At 56.5% G+C, this 18,112-nt stretch overlaps 1 protein-coding gene across 1 annotated transcript; it reads right to left on the bottom strand.

Moving 5' to 3' along the window:
• Nucleotides 1-1,630: 1,630 nt before the first annotated feature.
• GDAP1L1 (ganglioside induced differentiation associated protein 1 like 1) lies at nt 1,631-15,595 on the bottom strand. The gene is made up of 6 exons (XM_074604762.1): nt 15,050-15,595; nt 12,009-12,201; nt 8,422-8,595; nt 6,250-6,347; nt 5,955-6,069; nt 1,631-3,045 (listed from the first exon to the last, which is right to left on the bottom strand). Exons 1-6 carry the CDS (start codon nt 15,227-15,229, stop codon nt 2,702-2,704), a joined length of 1,104 nt encoding a protein of 367 aa, XP_074460863.1. The 5' UTR covers nt 15,230-15,595; the 3' UTR covers nt 1,631-2,701.
• Nucleotides 15,596-18,112: the final 2,517 nt, after the last annotated feature.

Below are 18,112 nucleotides of genomic sequence, written 5' to 3'. Positions count from 1 at the left end.
ACTGACCCGCGCCTTGTTCCAGCCCCTGCCTCTGGCTTCTTTATCATGGCTGCATCTTAACAGGGTGCTCCAAAGCAAATCCAACGCCTGTTTTCTCCAGTGTTTGGAGTTCTGATTTGCTCCATGATTTTAAATTTATTCTTTGCTTTAAAAAAAAAAAAAACAAACCCAAAACAACTGAGGAGCAAAGTGAGCATCAGCAGTCTTGCTAAACAGCTTCCTTCTGCCTCAGTTTTGGGCTGAAATCCTGGGAACGGAGTGACTATTTGCTCTTGTTCTCTCTGGATTTCCTGGCCTTGTACCCCCATTAATATTCCTTTCTACAGAAAAGGAAAGGAATCATCAGCTTTTGAAGATCACCAGGGAATGTGTGAGTAGGACAATGGACGAAGGTAAAAAGTTGAAATCCTAGTAAGGATTTCATGTCGGTGTATTTTTATAAATTATTCTGGGGAGTTTAGTATCAGCTGATGGACCAGATGAATTATGGTTATCCTGTGTGTTCTTACACCTTTTGCGTTCAGCAAAAGGGATGAGCTCAGGGGACCCTCTTGCCTCCCTCTTCAAAAAGAAGCATAATAACTATTTCTTCCAAAGTCATTGGTGCCGCAAAGCAAATACGTAACGGTTATTTGGGGGAGCGTGTGTCTGTGATGTTTCACTGGGCAGCTCGGCTGCAGGTGCCTGGTCTGCACGGGCAGATTTGGGTGGATTTGGGTCCTCACGTGCCAGTTTTAAGCGTGGCCCTAATCGCTGGGGGTATCACAGCACCTTTGCAGCTGCGCAGGTCGTTGTATTCCAGAAGTATGTCAGACCAGCCTACGCAATTGTGGCAAGCACAGCATAAATTCACGCATTGGCTAATCTCTACGTGCTCATCCCTTGTAATTCCTGCTAAATAGTCACAATTCCGTGGCTGCCAGGTTGTATCAAGAACCAAAGCTCCCGGGAAATCCTGCTGCTTTCAAATACATAAAGCTAATGTTTGAGTTGGGGGCAAATGCAATTCCTATGGCTTCAGCCACGCTTGGCATAACATTCCCGAGCCTAGAAATGCAGCACGGCTCACTAGGGATCACCGGAGTGCTTGGAAAACCAGCCAGAGGAGGTCTTAGCAGGCTGAGCGCTTACAGAAATGAGTGCCTTGGAAGAGGAATACGTATGAGGGGAGACCTTATTAATGTTTACAAGTATCTAAAGGGTGGGTTTAAGGAGGATGGAGCCATTCGGTGCTTCCCAGTAACAGGACGAGGGGTAACGGGCACAAGCTGGAACATAGGAAGTTCTGATCAAAATGAGAAAAAACTTTAGGGTGAGGGTGAGAGAGCACTGGAACAGGCTGCCCAGGGAGGTTGTGGAGTCCCCTTCTCTGGAGACTTTCAAGACCCGCCTGGATGCAGTCCTGAGTGATGTGCTCCAGGCAATCCTGCTTTAGCAGGGGAGTGGGACTACATGATCTCTAGAGGTCCCTTCCAACTCTGAAAAATTCCGGGATTCCGTATTATTTCCATGCAAGTTTTATACGAAGGCAATACATGAGAAAAAGCACAAACCACCTGCGCATCCCTCTGCCCCCGGGCATGCTTTGAAATAAGAGTAGAAGGATGTTGAACACATTTAGAAATGTGAAGCCGTTTCTCCTCCCGAATGGTTTATTGAGGATCTCCGTTTTCAAAGCATGAGTAGCAGTGAGGCCCGTTATTCTTTCCAACATGCAAAAGGCACAAGAAAGTCATCAACGTGATTCTGTGCAAAGTGTCCCTAAGAAAACACACAGCGAGGAAATGACGGAAAAGAGCCCCCGATGGAAGAGAAAGCCAAAGCGCCTTCAGGAAAGTGCTGAAAAGTTCTGAAAATGGTCGTACTTTTTCAGAGTCCGGATACGCTCAGTCGGTGAAAGAGGCTTTGCAAATCCCTGAAAGAAAACTCAAAGAGACAGAGCCAAAAGGCTTAAAACAACAATCTCCTTCGTGTGCCAAAATTCAGGATGGAAGTCAAAATGATTTATCTCAGGAAAAAAGTGCAGCAGTTAAAGACAGACGCTAAATTCTTTTAAAAAAAAGCCCACCAAAACCAGACGTAGAAAGTGGATACATTCTAAGAGCAGCTCAATAAAAAATATTCCTTTTAATGAAAATAATTTAAAAAATGGATACTTGAAGGATGCAAATCCACCTTGACTGTGACCAGCTACTGCACCCTGCTCCCAGGAAAGCCTCCGAGCACAACACAACGCCTTCTAGGAGAAGAGAGTCCGCGCTACCTGCAGGTGTGAAATGTGGCCGGTGAACAATTTGGAAACACAAACGTACAGGACGGATTATCCGAGTCTCATTAGTTAACCTGGGCGTCAGGAAACTTCCCGGGGTTCCCGTCTCTCCCACTGGAGCTGGCCAGTGCCGGAGGCGGCGTCGCTTCCCGGTGGGCACGGCTGAGCCCGTGAACCCCTGAGCCTCTCGCTGGAGTTGAATACTTAAACCTAAAAAAGGCATTTACAAGTTGACGCATATTTCGTTGTTGTTGTTGTTGTTGTTGTGGTCTTATTTCCTTGCAGTATACGTTTCTACTTCTAGACTATGGAATGTTACATTAAACAATATAATTATTCATTACCTTGCTTCAAATTTCATTACAGTTACTGAGGCTTCATCATAATTTCACACAGCACAGAGACACCAAACTAAACACCGAGCAGCCAGCACTAGATGTATTTTTTCTTTAAGTACCAATAAGCAAAATATCCCATTCCTCCCAGAGATCCCATCAGGAAGGAGGCTCCGAAGAAGGAGGGAGGTTTCCGCTTGACCAGCCTGAAGGCATTGGGCACCACTGCGGAGAGGAGCGTGGTATGTATATCTCCCAAAACTTTCCTGAAGGCGAAGCGTTTTTGTATCCTGTCGAAGAAGGACTGTAGGTTAGGTCTGCTGCCATCTTCCCAGTATTTCTTAGAGAGTCCCAGAAACTTGAGGCGGTGCAGGGTCGCTCCTAACAGGACATCGGCCAAAGTAAAGACGCATCCGCAGAGCCAAAGTTCACACTTCTGCCCTGGAGAGAGAGAAGCAAGAGAGAAGGTCGGGTTAAGAAGAAACCCTTGGGTGAACTCCTAAAGGCTTGCTCAAAAGGTCCACGAAGGCTGGAGCATTTGCATTAGACCTGGCGTGTTTTTTCTCAGCTCTCTGATGTCCCAAGAGATCAGACCCCATCTACTGGGCTACGTGATGGAGGATGTGTGGGGCCACCAAGGTGGGAATATGAAGTGATCATTTATAGCCCACGTGAAGATACCAACCGCTGCCTGCAAAATGGCTCTGTTGCCTCTTTCCCAAGTCAAGAGTAGCGGGAGATGGCATCCTCCCGTACCCAGGAGGTCCCTGGAAAAGGGCCCTTGGCCTCTCTTGAAGGAAGATGCGGTGCGGTGACCCCTGCTGCTGTGTTCGTGCTCGGGGACAGCAGCAGAGTTTGTCCTTGGCTGCACAGGGAGCTGTTTCAGGAGTCTCATGTTAACTTGTCCTATTTTAGGGATGTGAGAAATCCTCAGGAATCAAAACCGTTTGCTGGCCTGGCCTGGGTGCCCTCCCCGCGGGCTGCCGGGGAGCTCCTGCCTCTGTCCCCTCTCCTGCAGCAGGGACCCAGCTCTGGGACACCAAAACTGGCAGCACATCTGTGCCGAGTACCAGGTTTTTGGGACAGGCAGAGCTCAGTGCGAATGCTGGGTGTGAGGACGGGCACCAAAGCATTGACGGCCCCTGATAAGGGGTGACCCTGGAAATAACCTGACCAGGGAGATGTCTACAAATAAGCCAAGTTGCTGTTAGGCTGGAAGAAGTGGGCTCAGACCAGGATAGTGTTAAGCAGTCCCCGGATGCCCTTTCAATGCTAAGGAGCAGGGCTGGGATGCAGCTAAGGCAGATGACGGGAGGTGCAGGTAAGGAAGAACAGCAGAAGGGACACGAAACCTGTCCCCATCTAGCCTGAGCCCCCGGCTTTGCACTAAATCCTTAATTTTGGGGTCCTTCCATTGTGCTGTGACTGTTAACATCTGGGAGGGAGAGAGCGGCACCTTTAGTGTACTCCTGTGCACGCTCTGGTGCTGCCTGCGGGGCCAGGCCAGGGGAATTACTGGTAATTAGCAGCCCTCGTTTGTAGCCACCTGGCAGCCTGCCTGATCCTGCTAGAGGCACAGCCCAAATGGACAGATTGCCTGTGCCTAATTAGTCAATAAATGTTTTCGGTGACTAATGAATTGTGGGGGTGCTGTGGCTGGAGCCTCCTGGGTGCTCTGGGGACCCTGAGGATGCTCCGGCTGGGAGGTGAGGGAAGCGGGGCTGCAGTCCCTGTCTTGCTCCCGGGCACTGCTGTGGGTGAAGGAGAAAGCACAGGTGAGGATGGTGACTTTGGCAGAGGGCTGTGATCCAGCCCTGCTCCTCCTGGCTCTGGGCTTGCACCCACTGGTGCGGTCTGGACCCGGCTGTGGGTACCCCGGGGCAGAAGCACGGGCAAGGGCAACTCATCCCCGTTGCATCCACAGCGGCTCCAGCTGGGATCAGCCCATCCCAGCCCAGCAGGCGCCTGTGGCCAGGGGGTCGCCCCGTGCTTCCTGCGGCATCTCCCACCCTCCCCCTGCCCTGCCTGCATTGCTGCGCTGCGTGGCCGGCAGCCGGGGCTGCGTGGGAGGAGAGCTGCTGCACTGCGGCTCCTGGGAGGTTGCCAAAGGGCTGGTGCTTGTGCCCACTGCCGAGATCCCGACCTGGCCGTGGCCACAGCGGGGGGACTTTGGGGGCCCAGAGCAGAGAGCAGGAGCCACACATGAGGACCAAAGGCAGCGGAGCGACCGGGTGCCGGCAGCAGCCACTGCTCTGCTCCAGGCGCCCGGGACGTCCTCCAAGGGCACCTCATTAGGCTGAGTTCTGCTGAGCTGCGCCAGGTCTCGGATCCGTTAATGAGGGTGTTCGTTGGAGGCAATTAGGGCCATGCAGGGTGCCGCTGTGAATCCACCAGAGCTCTCAGCAAATCCCCAACCCGGTGCCTTGCAGGGCCCGACCTTAGCACCTCCGAGGGCCCTTCGGTGTGTCCCCGAGCGTGACGCACGGCTCCCCGCGGCCGAGGCCGGCCCCGAGGGCAGGGGCAGCTGCGGGGCCGTCCCCTGATTAACTGCGCCTGGGCTCTGCTCCGGACCTGGCACCGCAGCGCTGGCGGCTACCAGCCGTCCCGGGGCTGGGATTATGAACCCTGCCGGCAGCGGGGACAGGAGGATGACGGCGTCATCCTGGGGTGATGGCGGGACAAGGGATGCCCAGCTGTGCCCATGCATCCTTGTCTGCCAGGGCGCCAGGGTGGCTCTCGGCAGGCACCCAGCGGCGTGTATTTGATGTCGGGGATGGCGGGTGTCGCTCTCCCCCACCCGCTGGCGTTTGACGCAGGTCCTGTAAAGGCTCCCACCCCTCCAGGTCCCCTCAAGTTCCAAACAGATTTCCCTGCCCACACTCCACCGGGATGTGCCACGGCCCGGTGAATGGGGGGAGTTGGCTGTGGGACATGTCACCAACCCCATGCTTTTGTCAGTCTGTTCTCCTTGTGGTGCAAGAGCCTGGACCAGCCTGCTCCTTCCTAAACAAACCACTGGCAGCCCCTTGCTGGGGCAGAGGGGACCTGCCACCGCCCTGTGATGACTTTGGAGCTCCCACAGAGCAGCCATGAGGACAGGGGTCCTGCTGTCCCCTGTGGCAAGGGGCCCGGGGGCTCCCCAGAGCAGGAGTGGCTTGCCGGAGGTTAGTAAGACCACGGCTGCAATGACATCGGTGTACCCAAAAACAGGAGAGCCCAGCGGCAACCCTGGCCCCGCTGGTGGTTGCCCTGTGGGGAATGTTCATCAGGTGCAAAGCCATCGGCTGTTCCTGGTGTCGCACCTTGGTCTCGCGTGGAAAAACACCCCATAAAGCCAGCGCAGTGCCTACCTTGGTACTCCAGTTTCCTTTTCTCCAGCTCGGCCTCAATCTGGTCTAGCACCATCGCCAGGTCACCAAGGATCTTCTTCAAGTAGTTCACGTTGTCGTGCTCCAGGATCTTGGCCTAGGTGGAGAGCAGGGTTAGGACTGGGGATGGGTGGGTGGATGGACGGATGGACAGACGGACGGACGGACATATTTCCCTGTAACCATGCAGGGGCACGAGGCACCAGGTGCCCATGGCAGGTCCATGGGTTATGTCTCCCACCACCACCAGAGATGTGTGTGGTTTTGACCCACTTACCATGAGCTTCTTCTGCTTGGAGAGGTAGGGCTCCGATAGCTGTGGCTCCTCTTCATGGTCCAGCTTCATCAGGTCCGTGCTGGCGTTAGCTAAATGTCCTGGGGGGAGACAGACGGAGGGGGCTGTTTGGTGGGGCTAGGGATGGCCTTGTGTCTAGTAGCAAAGTACCTTGTCCTTCATGCAAGATAGTGTTGTGGCACCAAGAAAAACAGCCCAGAGAGCTAAAATGCGCCAAATTCATGGCTTGCTGACACCATGTCGTCATAGCAGTGGGTGGCTGGGGCATCGCATGCCCTCCTGAGGGCACATGGCTTCTCCAGCTCCCCCATCCGCTCACGGCAGGGCAGCGCTGGCTGCAGGGCGCAGCAGATCCCCCTCCCTGGCCTTGGCGAGTCCCATCTCTCCAGGTTTCAGGGAGGGTCCCAGCACTTCATTTCCTCTGCTGGATTCATATCAGACCTGCCAGCAGATCTCTGTCTCCCACTCTTTTAAGAACACCCCTGAGCTTCCCCATAACCCGGTTCCCGCAGCTCCAGCCCCAGCAGGTCGATCCTTTGGGATGTCTGAGATGGCTGCCCGTGTGTGGGGGTGCACGCGGAGCAGTGCGAGCAGGGAGCGGCATGGGAGGGGATGCTCCCCCCCTGAATGAAGCTGTCCCACCCTGGCTCGGTGTCCAGGGATGCAATTCGGTAGCGCGGAGCCCATTGGGACCACAGGAGAGACGCCCACCTTCCTCCCTCCCAGGGCACAGGGAGGGTGCCAAGGGCTTTGTGCAAGGGAGGGATGGAGGGAAAGGAGCAGAGTAAATGGAAGAAGGGAATACGAGATGCAGAGTAACACCTTAGGGACGACATAAATCACCCAAAGCTGGGCTAATCTCTTCCTGCGGGGGGACCATCTGTCTCTCCCTCCTTGTTCCCTCCAATAAGGGCTTGGCTCTGCCGACCTGCAGGAGGTGCCAGGGCTGGCTGGGACTGTACTTTGCTACAAAATGGTGAAACTCACTCTTTTCTACCACGAACCTTGAAGCTTGTGCTCACTAAGGCTCCCAGCTAAGGCTCTCCTTGGGCTGCAACTTGGAGGGAAGCCTGGATTTCACCCTGGTTTCATTCCCTATTCGCCTTGGGAGAGCCTGGCCCTTGATTCACCCTCTCCTTGGGACACAACTACGTGAATTTGCCTTGGCACCCACTGCAACAGGGCAGCCCAGGGTGTAGGGGATGTGCCGGGGAGGAAGGGCACTGCCAGCACTGGGACACCCCGCGGATCTGCCCACAGCCCCTCCTTTGCAGCGGCTGTGGAAAAATGCCACCAGGGAGGAGGTTTGGACAGTGAGATGTTTTTAAGGACCTCAGCAGAGCGCTGGGGCGGTGATGCGAGGCAGATGGCTCTGAAGCCATTGCAGCGGCACCCTTTGGGGAGGGGACGGGCTCTGGGGGTGGAGGTGACACTTAGTGACATGGGGAAAGCTCCTGTGCAGGGTGCCAGCAGAGGTAGGGCAGACCATGAGGTACATACACCTCAGGAACAGCCTGTTTCTCTTTGTGCGTGAGTGCGTCCTGTTTCGGAGGGACCATCTGTGACCCAGGGAGCTGAAGAGACAAGGGGGCAGGGGGGGAAGATTGTTTGCTATGGGTGCTGCTTGGGGTCGGAGCCTAAAGGAGGGGAGACACGTGGGGCATGCTGGTGCCCTCCTAACAAGGTCACGTTTGTGGCGAGGGACTCTCTCCAGAAGCGATCCTTGCCATTGAGTTATATTAAGCATCGTCAATGTTTCATGAGCACTTGAAGGTCAGGTACACAGTCTGATGCCGATTCATCCACTATCTGCAACTCAATCTGGCTGCAGTCACCCACCTTTGCCCTTAGAGCTACAGGAGGGAGAGGGGACATGTGGGACAGGGAGAAAATTCATGAGCTCTAGAAAAATCTGGGCGAAAAGCGTGCATGACCCACGGGAGCACAGACACCCCCAGGGCTAGGAAGCTTCTACAGGGTGCCTGCAGCCCCCAAACTAGCTCTGCTTTGCTGTTTCCCAGCTCTGTCCCTGCCTTCGTTGGTGGAAAGGGCAGATGAGCAAGAGCAGGGTGGCCAGCCATGCTGCGGAGCCAAACCGAGCCTAAAGGAAGGTCTGGGGGAGCCCTGGGCAGACCCACTGGAGAGGCGACTTACTGCGGATCTCAGCGGTGGCGTACTTTGGGATCATGGAGTCGGTGGTGAGCTCGGGGTGCAGGATGCAGCCGTGGGTGTAGGCGTCCATGGGGAGCGAGTCCAGCAGCTCCCGGTACTGCAGCACCCGCGAGTGCAGCAGGCTGCCCGGCTCCGGGATCAGCTGCGTGACGTTTTCTGCCAGGGCAAAGGGGAAAGCTGTTAGCGGGACGCTCATTAGTGGCTCGTTAGCCTGCGTGGGACACCAGTGCGCAGTCCTGGCCGGAGCTACCTCCGAGCAAGGACTCAACATCGTGCTCCCCACTTGGTTCTGCCCCATCCCCGCTGCTCATCCCGTCCCGGAGCGCAGCCAGCCCGTGCCCAGAGACAGCGAGCCCGAAGGACCACAGGGACATGTATGTATGTCACTACCCAGCCCCGCAGCCCCCGCAGCCCCAGGAGCTCAGCGGAGCAAGCCCTTCACCTCTGCAGCCCCTGGATTTGTACACTGTGGTTTCACATCTCTCAGAAGAGGAACAAAATCTTCCTGTTCTGCAGAAAAATCTAAACCACAGGGATGTGAGTTTGGGATCTGCTGAGTTACGCACTCATTACACCAGTGGCAATGAGGTGCCTAATTTTCTTGGGCTTCCTCGAAAATTCCATTCAAAATGGGTAATCAGGGAGATGATGACCGAAAAAGGAGCCCAGCACACGTTCCCTCCACACTCAGCCGGTGCCTCAGCTGCAGGAGCATCCCCCGACCCGGACGACTCAGCACCTCCCTCGCCTCGTTGGGTTTTATTCATGTTTTGCGGGTGGCAGTTTGTATCTTGCTCTTTTTATTACACTTTCAGCTCAAAATACACAGCAGATGACACCACAAGGAGAGAAATGTTGCTCTCGTCTCCCCCAAGAATATCAGGTCCACTTTTTTATGGGATCATAAATGTTTATGGCGTTTGCAGATAGCAGTTAATAGGTAGGGAGTAAATTTACCACCAGGACTCGGTACACCCGGTCGCCCACACGCCGTCCGCAGTGCAGGTCTCACCGTGTGCCAGCGTCTCGGGCTGAGTTAAGGCGCATCAACAGAAGGATTTTGGCAGACATGGCCAACGTGGCTCCTTAATTAAGGGTCTGAAATGACAGTTCTGCCCGGCCCTGATGCCAGTGGCAGGAGCAAGGCTGGGGGCACAGCCTGGCATTGCCCACCCGGCAGAGAAGCACAGCTCACCCTGTCCTGGACCAGGCAGCATCACACCTGTGGCTGGACAGGAGCCAGGGAAATTTTGGCAACTCCGGTATTGCAAACCTTCCAGCAGCTCCAATTTGGGGTAGCTCTGATTCGGGGCTCCGCTTGTAGGCTCCATAAAGTCGTTCCGACCGATGGGCATCAGCGTTACTGTCCCCTGAGCGAGGGGACGTGTTGGTAGCTCCTCCCTACTTGCGGGCTGCTCGCTGTCTGCCCTGCCTGGGCTCTGGCTCTCCAAACGGGGATTTTCCATCCAAGAAAAGTGACTGGCTGAACGAAAAAATAATAACCGACCTATAGACTGTGTGTGCTCCTTCCACAGGGCTCACAGCCAGCAGCCAACGGGCTGGTGCCGAGGCTGGAAACCAGCACATCCAGAGCAACTGCCCCATCCAGCAGCGAGACGGAACGACCATAATGAAATAGCGGCGTGCTGGCCGCCAGCCCACGTCCTTCAGCATGTTCCAGGGAGGTTTTTTCATGGGACGCCTTTGCACACCACGGCAGACCTGCACGTATGGGCTGCAGTTTCATATCATAGAATCATAGAATGGTTCGGGTTGGAAGGGATCTTAAAGATCATTTAGTTCCAACCCCCTGCCATGGGCAGGGACACCTCCCATAGACCAGGCTGCTCAAAGCCTCATCCAGCCTGGCCTTGAACACCTCCAGGGATGGGGCATCCACAGCTTCTCTGGGCAACCTGTTCCCGTATCTCACCACCCTCAGGGTAAAGAATTTCTTCTTAACATCTAATCTAAAATCTCCCCTCTTTCAGTTTAAAACCTTTACCCCTTGTCCTATCGCTCCACTCCCTGACAAAGAGCCCCCCTATATAGCGAGCCACTGACGGGCTGCGCAAAGCTGGCCCAGGGGGAGGCTCAGAAGGATGATCTGGGGGTGCACCTGTGGAGGAGCCCCTCGCCCCAGGCTCTGAGATGCATTGCCACCAGCCGACCCATCAGTGGTTTCTTGGCACTGCCAGGCCATGCCCTAGCGAGAGGCACCCTCAAAGGTGGCTTATGGGCACTATTCACTGCTTTTTTTGGGGGAAAAAAAAAGAACATTGCTCATCACACAACCTTTTACTGATAGCTGTCCTTCAGGGTGCATGTAAGTAACTGAAAAAGGCCACACTCACAGCCCAGGGAAAAACATAACTCAGTCAAAACACCTTCTTATAAAGGCATTTTCAAGCCCTGCACGTTTCTGCGAGGTGGGTGATTCCCCTTTGGACCAACACCGCAGCATCCTGGTAATGCTTCTGCCAGCTGGCGTTGGTGGGCGATGGCTCGGGGCAGAGCACGCAGCAGGGAGCGATGCTCCGGACCCTCTCCACTTCTCAGTGAAAAGGAAAGAAATTGTACCTGGCTGGAAAATCTCAATGACAGGAGTTTCCCAGTTCATGGGCAATGCTGTGTTCCCCTCCCGCTGGGACAGCCTGTTGTCACATATGCTGGACCACCTGCCCTTCCCAGAGACCGGGTGAAGCTGCTGCGCAGTGCGGGGACCACGGAGCGATGCTCCGTGATGCCCCTTGGTCCTGGGGCTGCTGCCAGGCAGGAAAGTGACTGCCATTCCCTGGAACCCGCTGCCGGCATGGGCTTCTCCTGACCAGTCCCATCCCCACTGCCCCGCCAGCGAGCGAGCATCGTGTCTCTGCCGAGCAGCACCACCGCGGCGGGGCCGGGAGAGGACAGCAGCTGAGCTGGCAAGATGCCCTTGCTTCGGGAGCTATTTTGAGATGTTTTTGATGTCTCTGTTGCAAGGGGGATGGATGCTGGGGCGAGCGTCGTGACGGCACAGCCCGAGCTCCCTGCTCGGCTTTGAAGCCTCCCCGACGGAGCGTCCCAGCCTGACAGCCCGCAGGGTGGGGGAAATGAGGGCGAAGGGACGTGAGATGCTGGGGAGAGGCTGCTTGCTGCAGTGGTCCTGCAAACAGCTGCCTTCGAGCACCGTCTCAGCATCCCGGTGTGCCGGGCTTGGCTGGAAACTGACCCCAGCCCTGCTCCGGGGGGAATACGAGCTTCCATCTCCTGGCTGTCCCTTTCTCTGGGCTTGTGTCACGTTATCCTCCCATGGTCCCCAGCATGGTTGTCTTTGGCTTTAAAGAGGCAGTTTTCTTGGAGGCATGGCAGCACCAGGGCCAGCAGGGGAGGTCCAAGGGACATTTGGGGATTTCTGATGGAAATCCTTCATTTTCATGGGAAAACGTAAAAGTTTGTGGAGGGCTGGTGGCTTGCTGCTCTTCTGGGGTAAAGATGAAACTATCCAGGCGAAGGTGGGTGTATTCGCCCAACAGCATCTGGATTTGACCTGAGTTCCCCCCGGGAGACGCAGCCCACCCCCTCGTTACCTCCCGTGAAGTTCTTCTCCATGTAGTCGATGATCTGGTTGTAATCGCTGATGATGTTGTCCCTGTGGATGATGACGGGCACTTCCTCCCCCAGGTTGAGCCGCATGAACCAGGGCTCCTTGTGCTCCATCAGGGGCATGCTGACATCCCGCTCCTCGCAGGGCAGCCCCTTCTCCGCGATGACCAGCCGCACCTGGGGCAAGAGGCCGGGGAGAAAGGGCTCAGCCCCACACACTGAACCGGCCCTGAGAGCTGTTGATGCACCCCAAGAACCCCATCGCCACCCCATCTCACCTCCCCAGCCGCCTAAGGACAGTGATGTGCCAGGAGACACCTCGTCCTGCAAGAAGCCAAGCGGCTCTTGGCACAGGGCAGCTGCAAAAGCCAGGCAGCCAAGCGAGGATTTCCCTTCCCAGGAAACTGGGGAGACCCAAACCCATCTGAACTTTGTGGGGTCACGGCCCATCCTCCCTTTGGTCGCTGCTGGCCCATGCGACAGGCAGAGGGGCTGGAGGGCTGAGAGCCCATCCCTCGGCAGCAGGTGGAGGGAGGTGGCAGCTCCCCAGCTGGGAGGGATCAGTGGTGCTGCCGTGGGTCCCAGCACAGCCCAGCACACACCTGAGGAAGAAAAGGAGGAGGAAGAGGCTGCAGCATTGCTACAGTTTGCACCCAGTGGGTGCTACTGCCTGGCTGAAGAAGGCTTGGATGCTAACTCAGGTATGTCCTATGCTTGGGGGTGGGCTCTGGCTTTACTAGGCACTTTTTGAGCAGGTAGACGGGTCTGTTTCATGGAGGCAGCCCCTGCAGGGCATCCCTCCTGCTCCATGGTGCTGCTGGCCCAGGGGCATCGCCTGCTGCCATCACACTTCTTGTGCCAAACTGGCTGCCTGCCCTGCCACTGCCCTCCTCTGGCCCCGGGCCAGCGAGTGGCACTGCTGGGGTGGCACCCACCCATCTTGTGGGTGGGAAAGTGGAGTCCAGCAGTGCCAAGTGGCAGGAGGAGGCAGGAGCGGGGCTGGATGTGGGGCACCATCCCCATTGCTGGCATCCCTGGCCCTCAGGGCTGATCCCACTGCTTTCCTCTCTGCGTGAGATGGTGCCGAACATACACTCAGGGATGGCATTTTATGCTTCTGGGTTATAAAAAAACCTGACCGTTAGGAGCTAAGTATGTCAATCAGGGGAAAAAAAAACACCTCAGGGGATGTGAGACAGCCATGATTTACAGAACTACCGGATGAGGGAAAATAACTTGTTTTCCTCCAACTAGCAGCAGCTAAAAATACAACTTAACAAATATAAGCATTTCTATGAGTACTTCAGAGTTCCTGGGGAATCAGTCATTAATTATTTATAGGGCTGGCAAATTAATTTTTTCTTTTAGAGTCAAACAAGGGAAAGCCTGGCTCCTTCAACTGCAACTTGCCCTCAGCCTTTTCCTCCCTGCTGATGGATAAACCCCAGGCAGGACCCCCCAGGGCATCTGTCCCCAAACTCCCCGTGCTTCCCCCTTCTGCTATCAAGAGCCGAGGCCGAAGGCCTGGCAGGAGGCAGTGCAGGCAGGAGGGCTCAGCTCCCGAGCTAACCCCGGTGCCTGTGGGCGAGGGGATCCCCTGCCAACACCCTGAGGATGAGTCCGAGCCAGGGGGGATGAAACGTTCCCAGCCCCCCAGCTGGTCCCTGCAGCGACAGCATGGCTGAGATAGGGCATCTGGTGGAAAAACCCAATGCTGGCTGTAGAACTCCTAAAATCCCTTTGCAGGGAGGGCTGGATGCTGGTGGGGGCTCAGGATGCTCCCCACAGGGAGGATCTGTGGGGATCTGTGAGCGTGGTTCTGAGCAGCTCCCGGGGCAGAGCAGGAAAAGCTTCTCCTGCAGCCGGCTCCAAGCAAAAACTCCTCTGCAGGGGGGTCCCGTGCAGCCCCCGCCCCGCAACACCCATCACGCCAGCCTGGGCTCGGCTGCCTTCCAGCAAACGCTATTTCCTTGCAAGTGACCTCAAAGGCGAAGCTCGAGGGGGTGCCAGCGGGTGCTGTGGCTCTCGCTGTGCCCTGCCCTGTCCCCAGCGTCCCCAGCCCCGCAGACGTGAGGCCGGTTGTAGGAAACCCCATACAAGAAGTGCCTTCGCCGCTGCCTCCCTGCTGCCGGTGGCCAAACCACCAAGGCAAAAAAATAACGGAGAGCTCGGCGCGAGGCGGGGGAGCTGGGGATGAGCATCCCTCGCCGGTGCAGATCAGAAGCCCATTAGTCACCCGCTGCCGGCGGCGGTGAAGCCGACCATGTGCAGCCGCCCTGCTGCAATGGGCACCTTCCCCTTCCTTTGTGCCCGCAAGCGGGAACCTGCGTCTCTGCCCCCGGCCTCCCCGCCGGGCTGCGGGGCTCAAGGGGCACCCTTGAACTGGGGCAACTTTGTGTTCCCCCCACCCCTCTGAATAGCCCATTCCCCATATGACATTAATGGCACGGGAATGTCGGGGGCTTTGGGGCCGGGAGGAGAAGGTCAGGTTTGCTACACAACTGCTGTGCTGCAAAATGAGCGCTTACTCTCGCCTGGAAAATGTGATTTCTTTTTGGGGCACCCTTGGAATAGGATTTCCAGGGCGCTGCTGCAACGTCAGGGGTAAATCGTTGCTGCGTGATGGGGTCCGGTCCCTGGAAGGAGCCTGGCCGGGGGCTGCCTCCCCCTGTCCCGGCGGCAGGGTGGTCCCGCGGCCCGTCTCAGCCTTTGTCTGCGCTCCTGGCCATGCTGAGCCAGCACAAAGCCGAGGCAGCTCCCGGTACAAGCCACGATCCCAAACCAAAAGCAGGATTTGGCTGAGCCCCCCCCAGTCCATCCCCATCCCCTTCCCAGGCAGATGCTGTTAAAACGCAACTGCAGGTACAAAAGAGCTGCCTGGCCACACGCTGCTGCCCTCGCCAGCCCTGGGGACCAGCCCCTTGCTCTCCCCGTGAGTGCATCCGTCCCCCCCAGGCAAGGGGATGCCCTGGGGACTGGAGGTGATTCTTCCCCAGGATTCCGGCCGAGCCATTGTATCTTTTACCTTTTGTGAGCTGAAGGACTGGGTCCAGTGGTACAAAACCAGCCTGTCCTGGGATTTGAGAGCGGGGTCTGTCGGGTCCTGGTTTTCCTCCCCCTCCGTGGATTTCCCTGCGTCGTTCTCCAGCGCCGAGATGGGCCACCAGCTGCAGTTGGTGGGAGTAACATTATTGGGAGTCGCCATGACAGCCTGCGAGCAAGCGGGGAGAGGGACGAGGGAGCGAGAGCGGCGCTAGCCCAGCATCACATGGGCTCCTGCCAGCAGCATCACTCCCGGGGCAGCTCCATCTCCCCGGCTGGGGTGGGCAGCGCGGGGCGGTGGGCACCGGGGGGGTCACAGGAGAGGATGGCGGTGGCGGGGGTGAAGTCGCAGCCCATCCCCGCCCGTGGAGGGGCTCCCACGGAAACGTGCGGGCATGGCTTCAATAGGCGAGTCAGCAGCGGAGGCTCCTGCCGCCTGCCTGCCTGCCGGCTCGGTAATCCGGGGCAGCTCCAACCGCTGCCACTCCTTAGGAATATTTTGCAGCAGAGATTAAGATTTTTTTGGACTGGTTTAGATGTGGCAGATACACAATAAATAGCTACGTTGGGGATAATGGCTATAAATGTCTAGCGGGTGTCTTGCCTGCCTTGCAGCCTTTGTGGAAAGAAGCAGCAATGGCTCTTTAAAGGTATTCGGTGGTTTTTGGAGAGCACAGATTAATTACTGCCTAATGGGTGTTATGTAGCCTGTACCGGGGTAGAGCCCAGGAGCCCTCGCTGTGTACCAGAGCCCTGGGCTGCCCAGCCAAACTGGTCAGCCGTCCTGCACCAAAGTAGGCACGGTTGAGGGTCATTTCCAGAATTGCAATAGCAAACTGGCCAGGTTTCCTTCCCTCTGCTTGGCGAGTGCAGGGGCTTCTGGAGCTGCTGCTCTCCAGGTGCCACAAGCATCACCCAGAGGTTTGGAGTCAAACACCTGTAGGCAGCTGACACCTTTCTGGACACAGTGACCTGGACATCTGGGCCGGTGCTTTATGACACTTGGCTTTGTCACGCTCCATCTCCGGCAATCTGGCAGCCTGGAAATAATTTCCCACACGTGGGACTAGCTGACAATGCTTGGGGGGTAAACCCCCCCGAGTTACGGGGGCTGTAGGGGTAGGTTCTGGAGAGGGTGGAGGAGAAGGCTCTGGAGGCGCAGGGAGCCAGCCTGCATCTTGAGGCTGCAAACGCAGCTCCTCCATGTGTTGCTCCCATCTCCACGCACGCTGGAGCTGGTGAGGTTGCCTCAGGTGTGGAGGGAAACAGGGGAGGGTTTGGGAGAGCTGGTTCAAGTGGGGAAACTGAGGCACAATTCCCCAAAGAGCACTGGGAGGAAGCGGGTCCAAACTGGTACCCAGGGCCATGAGCAGAGTGAAAGGACCAATTTTCTGGGGACTGGGAGGTGAAAACGAACCCGTTGGTGTCATGATGCCCTGCTCCCGGGGTGTGCGGGAGGGTGATGGCGGAGGGGGGAGGCTGGGAAGCGCTCTGCCCTGCCCTACCTCCTCCCTGCCTTCTCCCCCATAGGCAGCAGTCCCCCAAAACCATCCTCCCTCCCTGGCCCAGGGCTTCCCAAGTGCTGCCGGAGACCCTGCGCCAGCCTTAGGGACGCCCACAGGGAAAGGCTCTTGCTGGGCCTCTGCTTTGGGGGCTGCAAAGTCAGGGCAGTGGCCTGCGCTGCTGCAAACTCGGAGAAAACTGAGCTTTTAAGAGCTGGCCCCATGGTGCAGCACCCCCGTGCCCTCTGCTCCGCAGCCTCCTCTCCTGCCCTCGCTGCCCAGGGAGCACCTTCTGGGGCTCCTTTCACTGCAAGGGGACACCGTTTGGGTTTAGAAAAGGAAAGGAGCAGCTTGGCCAAGCAGAAGCGGTTCTCTCCTGCGGTTGGCTGTCCAGAAAGCCCCATCTAGTGGCATATTTTGTGAGGAATTAATGCTGCACCGTTGGGAATAAAAAAAAAATGACAAGTCGCTTCATCCCTCTGGGTCCTACAGGTACCTGGCGCCTCTGGAGGCACTTATTTATTCAGCTGGGTTTTGGCTTGCAAACGTGAGCAAGGCTTGAGGGGCAGGAATTGTGCCAGCCCCCTTTAGGGGTGCCCTGACCTTGTGTGACCTTGAGATTGTCCCCAGCTCCGGTCCCCAGCCTCCCCACCTGCAAAAGGGGATGATGCTGTGCCCCACGGGACGCTGTGTGGTCGGACCCGGTGGCATCAGCAGAGCCCCAGCAGAAGGTGCCATCGCGGCAGGATTGCGGGTGCTGGAGGCTTGGGAATACACAATCCAGGGAGTGTCATCTCAAGAGCTGATGCGAATATTCCAGAGGGGAGAGAGCAGGCGGATGGAGTTGGTCACGGGACTTTGCAGGCACAGAAGCACCTTCCCTGTTTTAGAAGGAGGGGGTGGAAATCGGGCTGTAGAATCAGCTCCATTGATTTTTTTTTTTTTTTTTTTGATTCTTTTTTTTCCCGGTGGCCTGATCCAGCATCTGCCAATGTAAAGCTTCGCTGGGACTGGGTTTGGCTTCTGTAAGGCAAGAAATAAATTTCATTGATCCAGGGTGCCCTTCTGCATCCCGCTTTGGTTGAACTAGTTCCGAAACTAGACAGGCAAGTAACTTGTAAAATGCTAGGGTGGGGGGAATTCACTGGGAAAAAGAAACTACGACAGCCTGGATCTGCTGAGATAGGAAGCAGAGAGGTGGGAGATAGGGAGGGAAGTCCTGGGAGCGCTATAAGCCCACCGGTGCTTTCTCAGAAAATTTTAAACATGTCCTTTTGTAGATTGATTGGGACCGCATCGTAGAGCATCCCTGGACAGAGAATAACACCCTGGGCTCGTTAGGGCAGGCACAGCAGGCTGGCAGCAGAAAGGCTGGCAGGGCTGCGCTCAGCGCTGCTTGTACCGTGGCATCTCTAAAGCTGAGCGCTGATGCTTGGTTTTGTCTCTTTTTTTTTTTTTTTCCCCCCTTTCCTTCCCCCTTCACTACCAGTTACCTGCGTCCTGCCCAGGACACTATAGAAACGTGCCTGGAGAACCTGCTCCCA

The sequence above is a fragment of the Larus michahellis genome, chromosome 12 (genome assembly GCF_964199755.1).
Source record: "Larus michahellis chromosome 12, bLarMic1.1, whole genome shotgun sequence".
Lineage (NCBI taxonomy): Eukaryota > Metazoa > Chordata > Aves > Charadriiformes > Laridae > Larus > Larus michahellis.
Note: the sequence above shows the minus strand (reverse complement) of the source record. Positions and strands in the feature narration are given on the sequence as shown.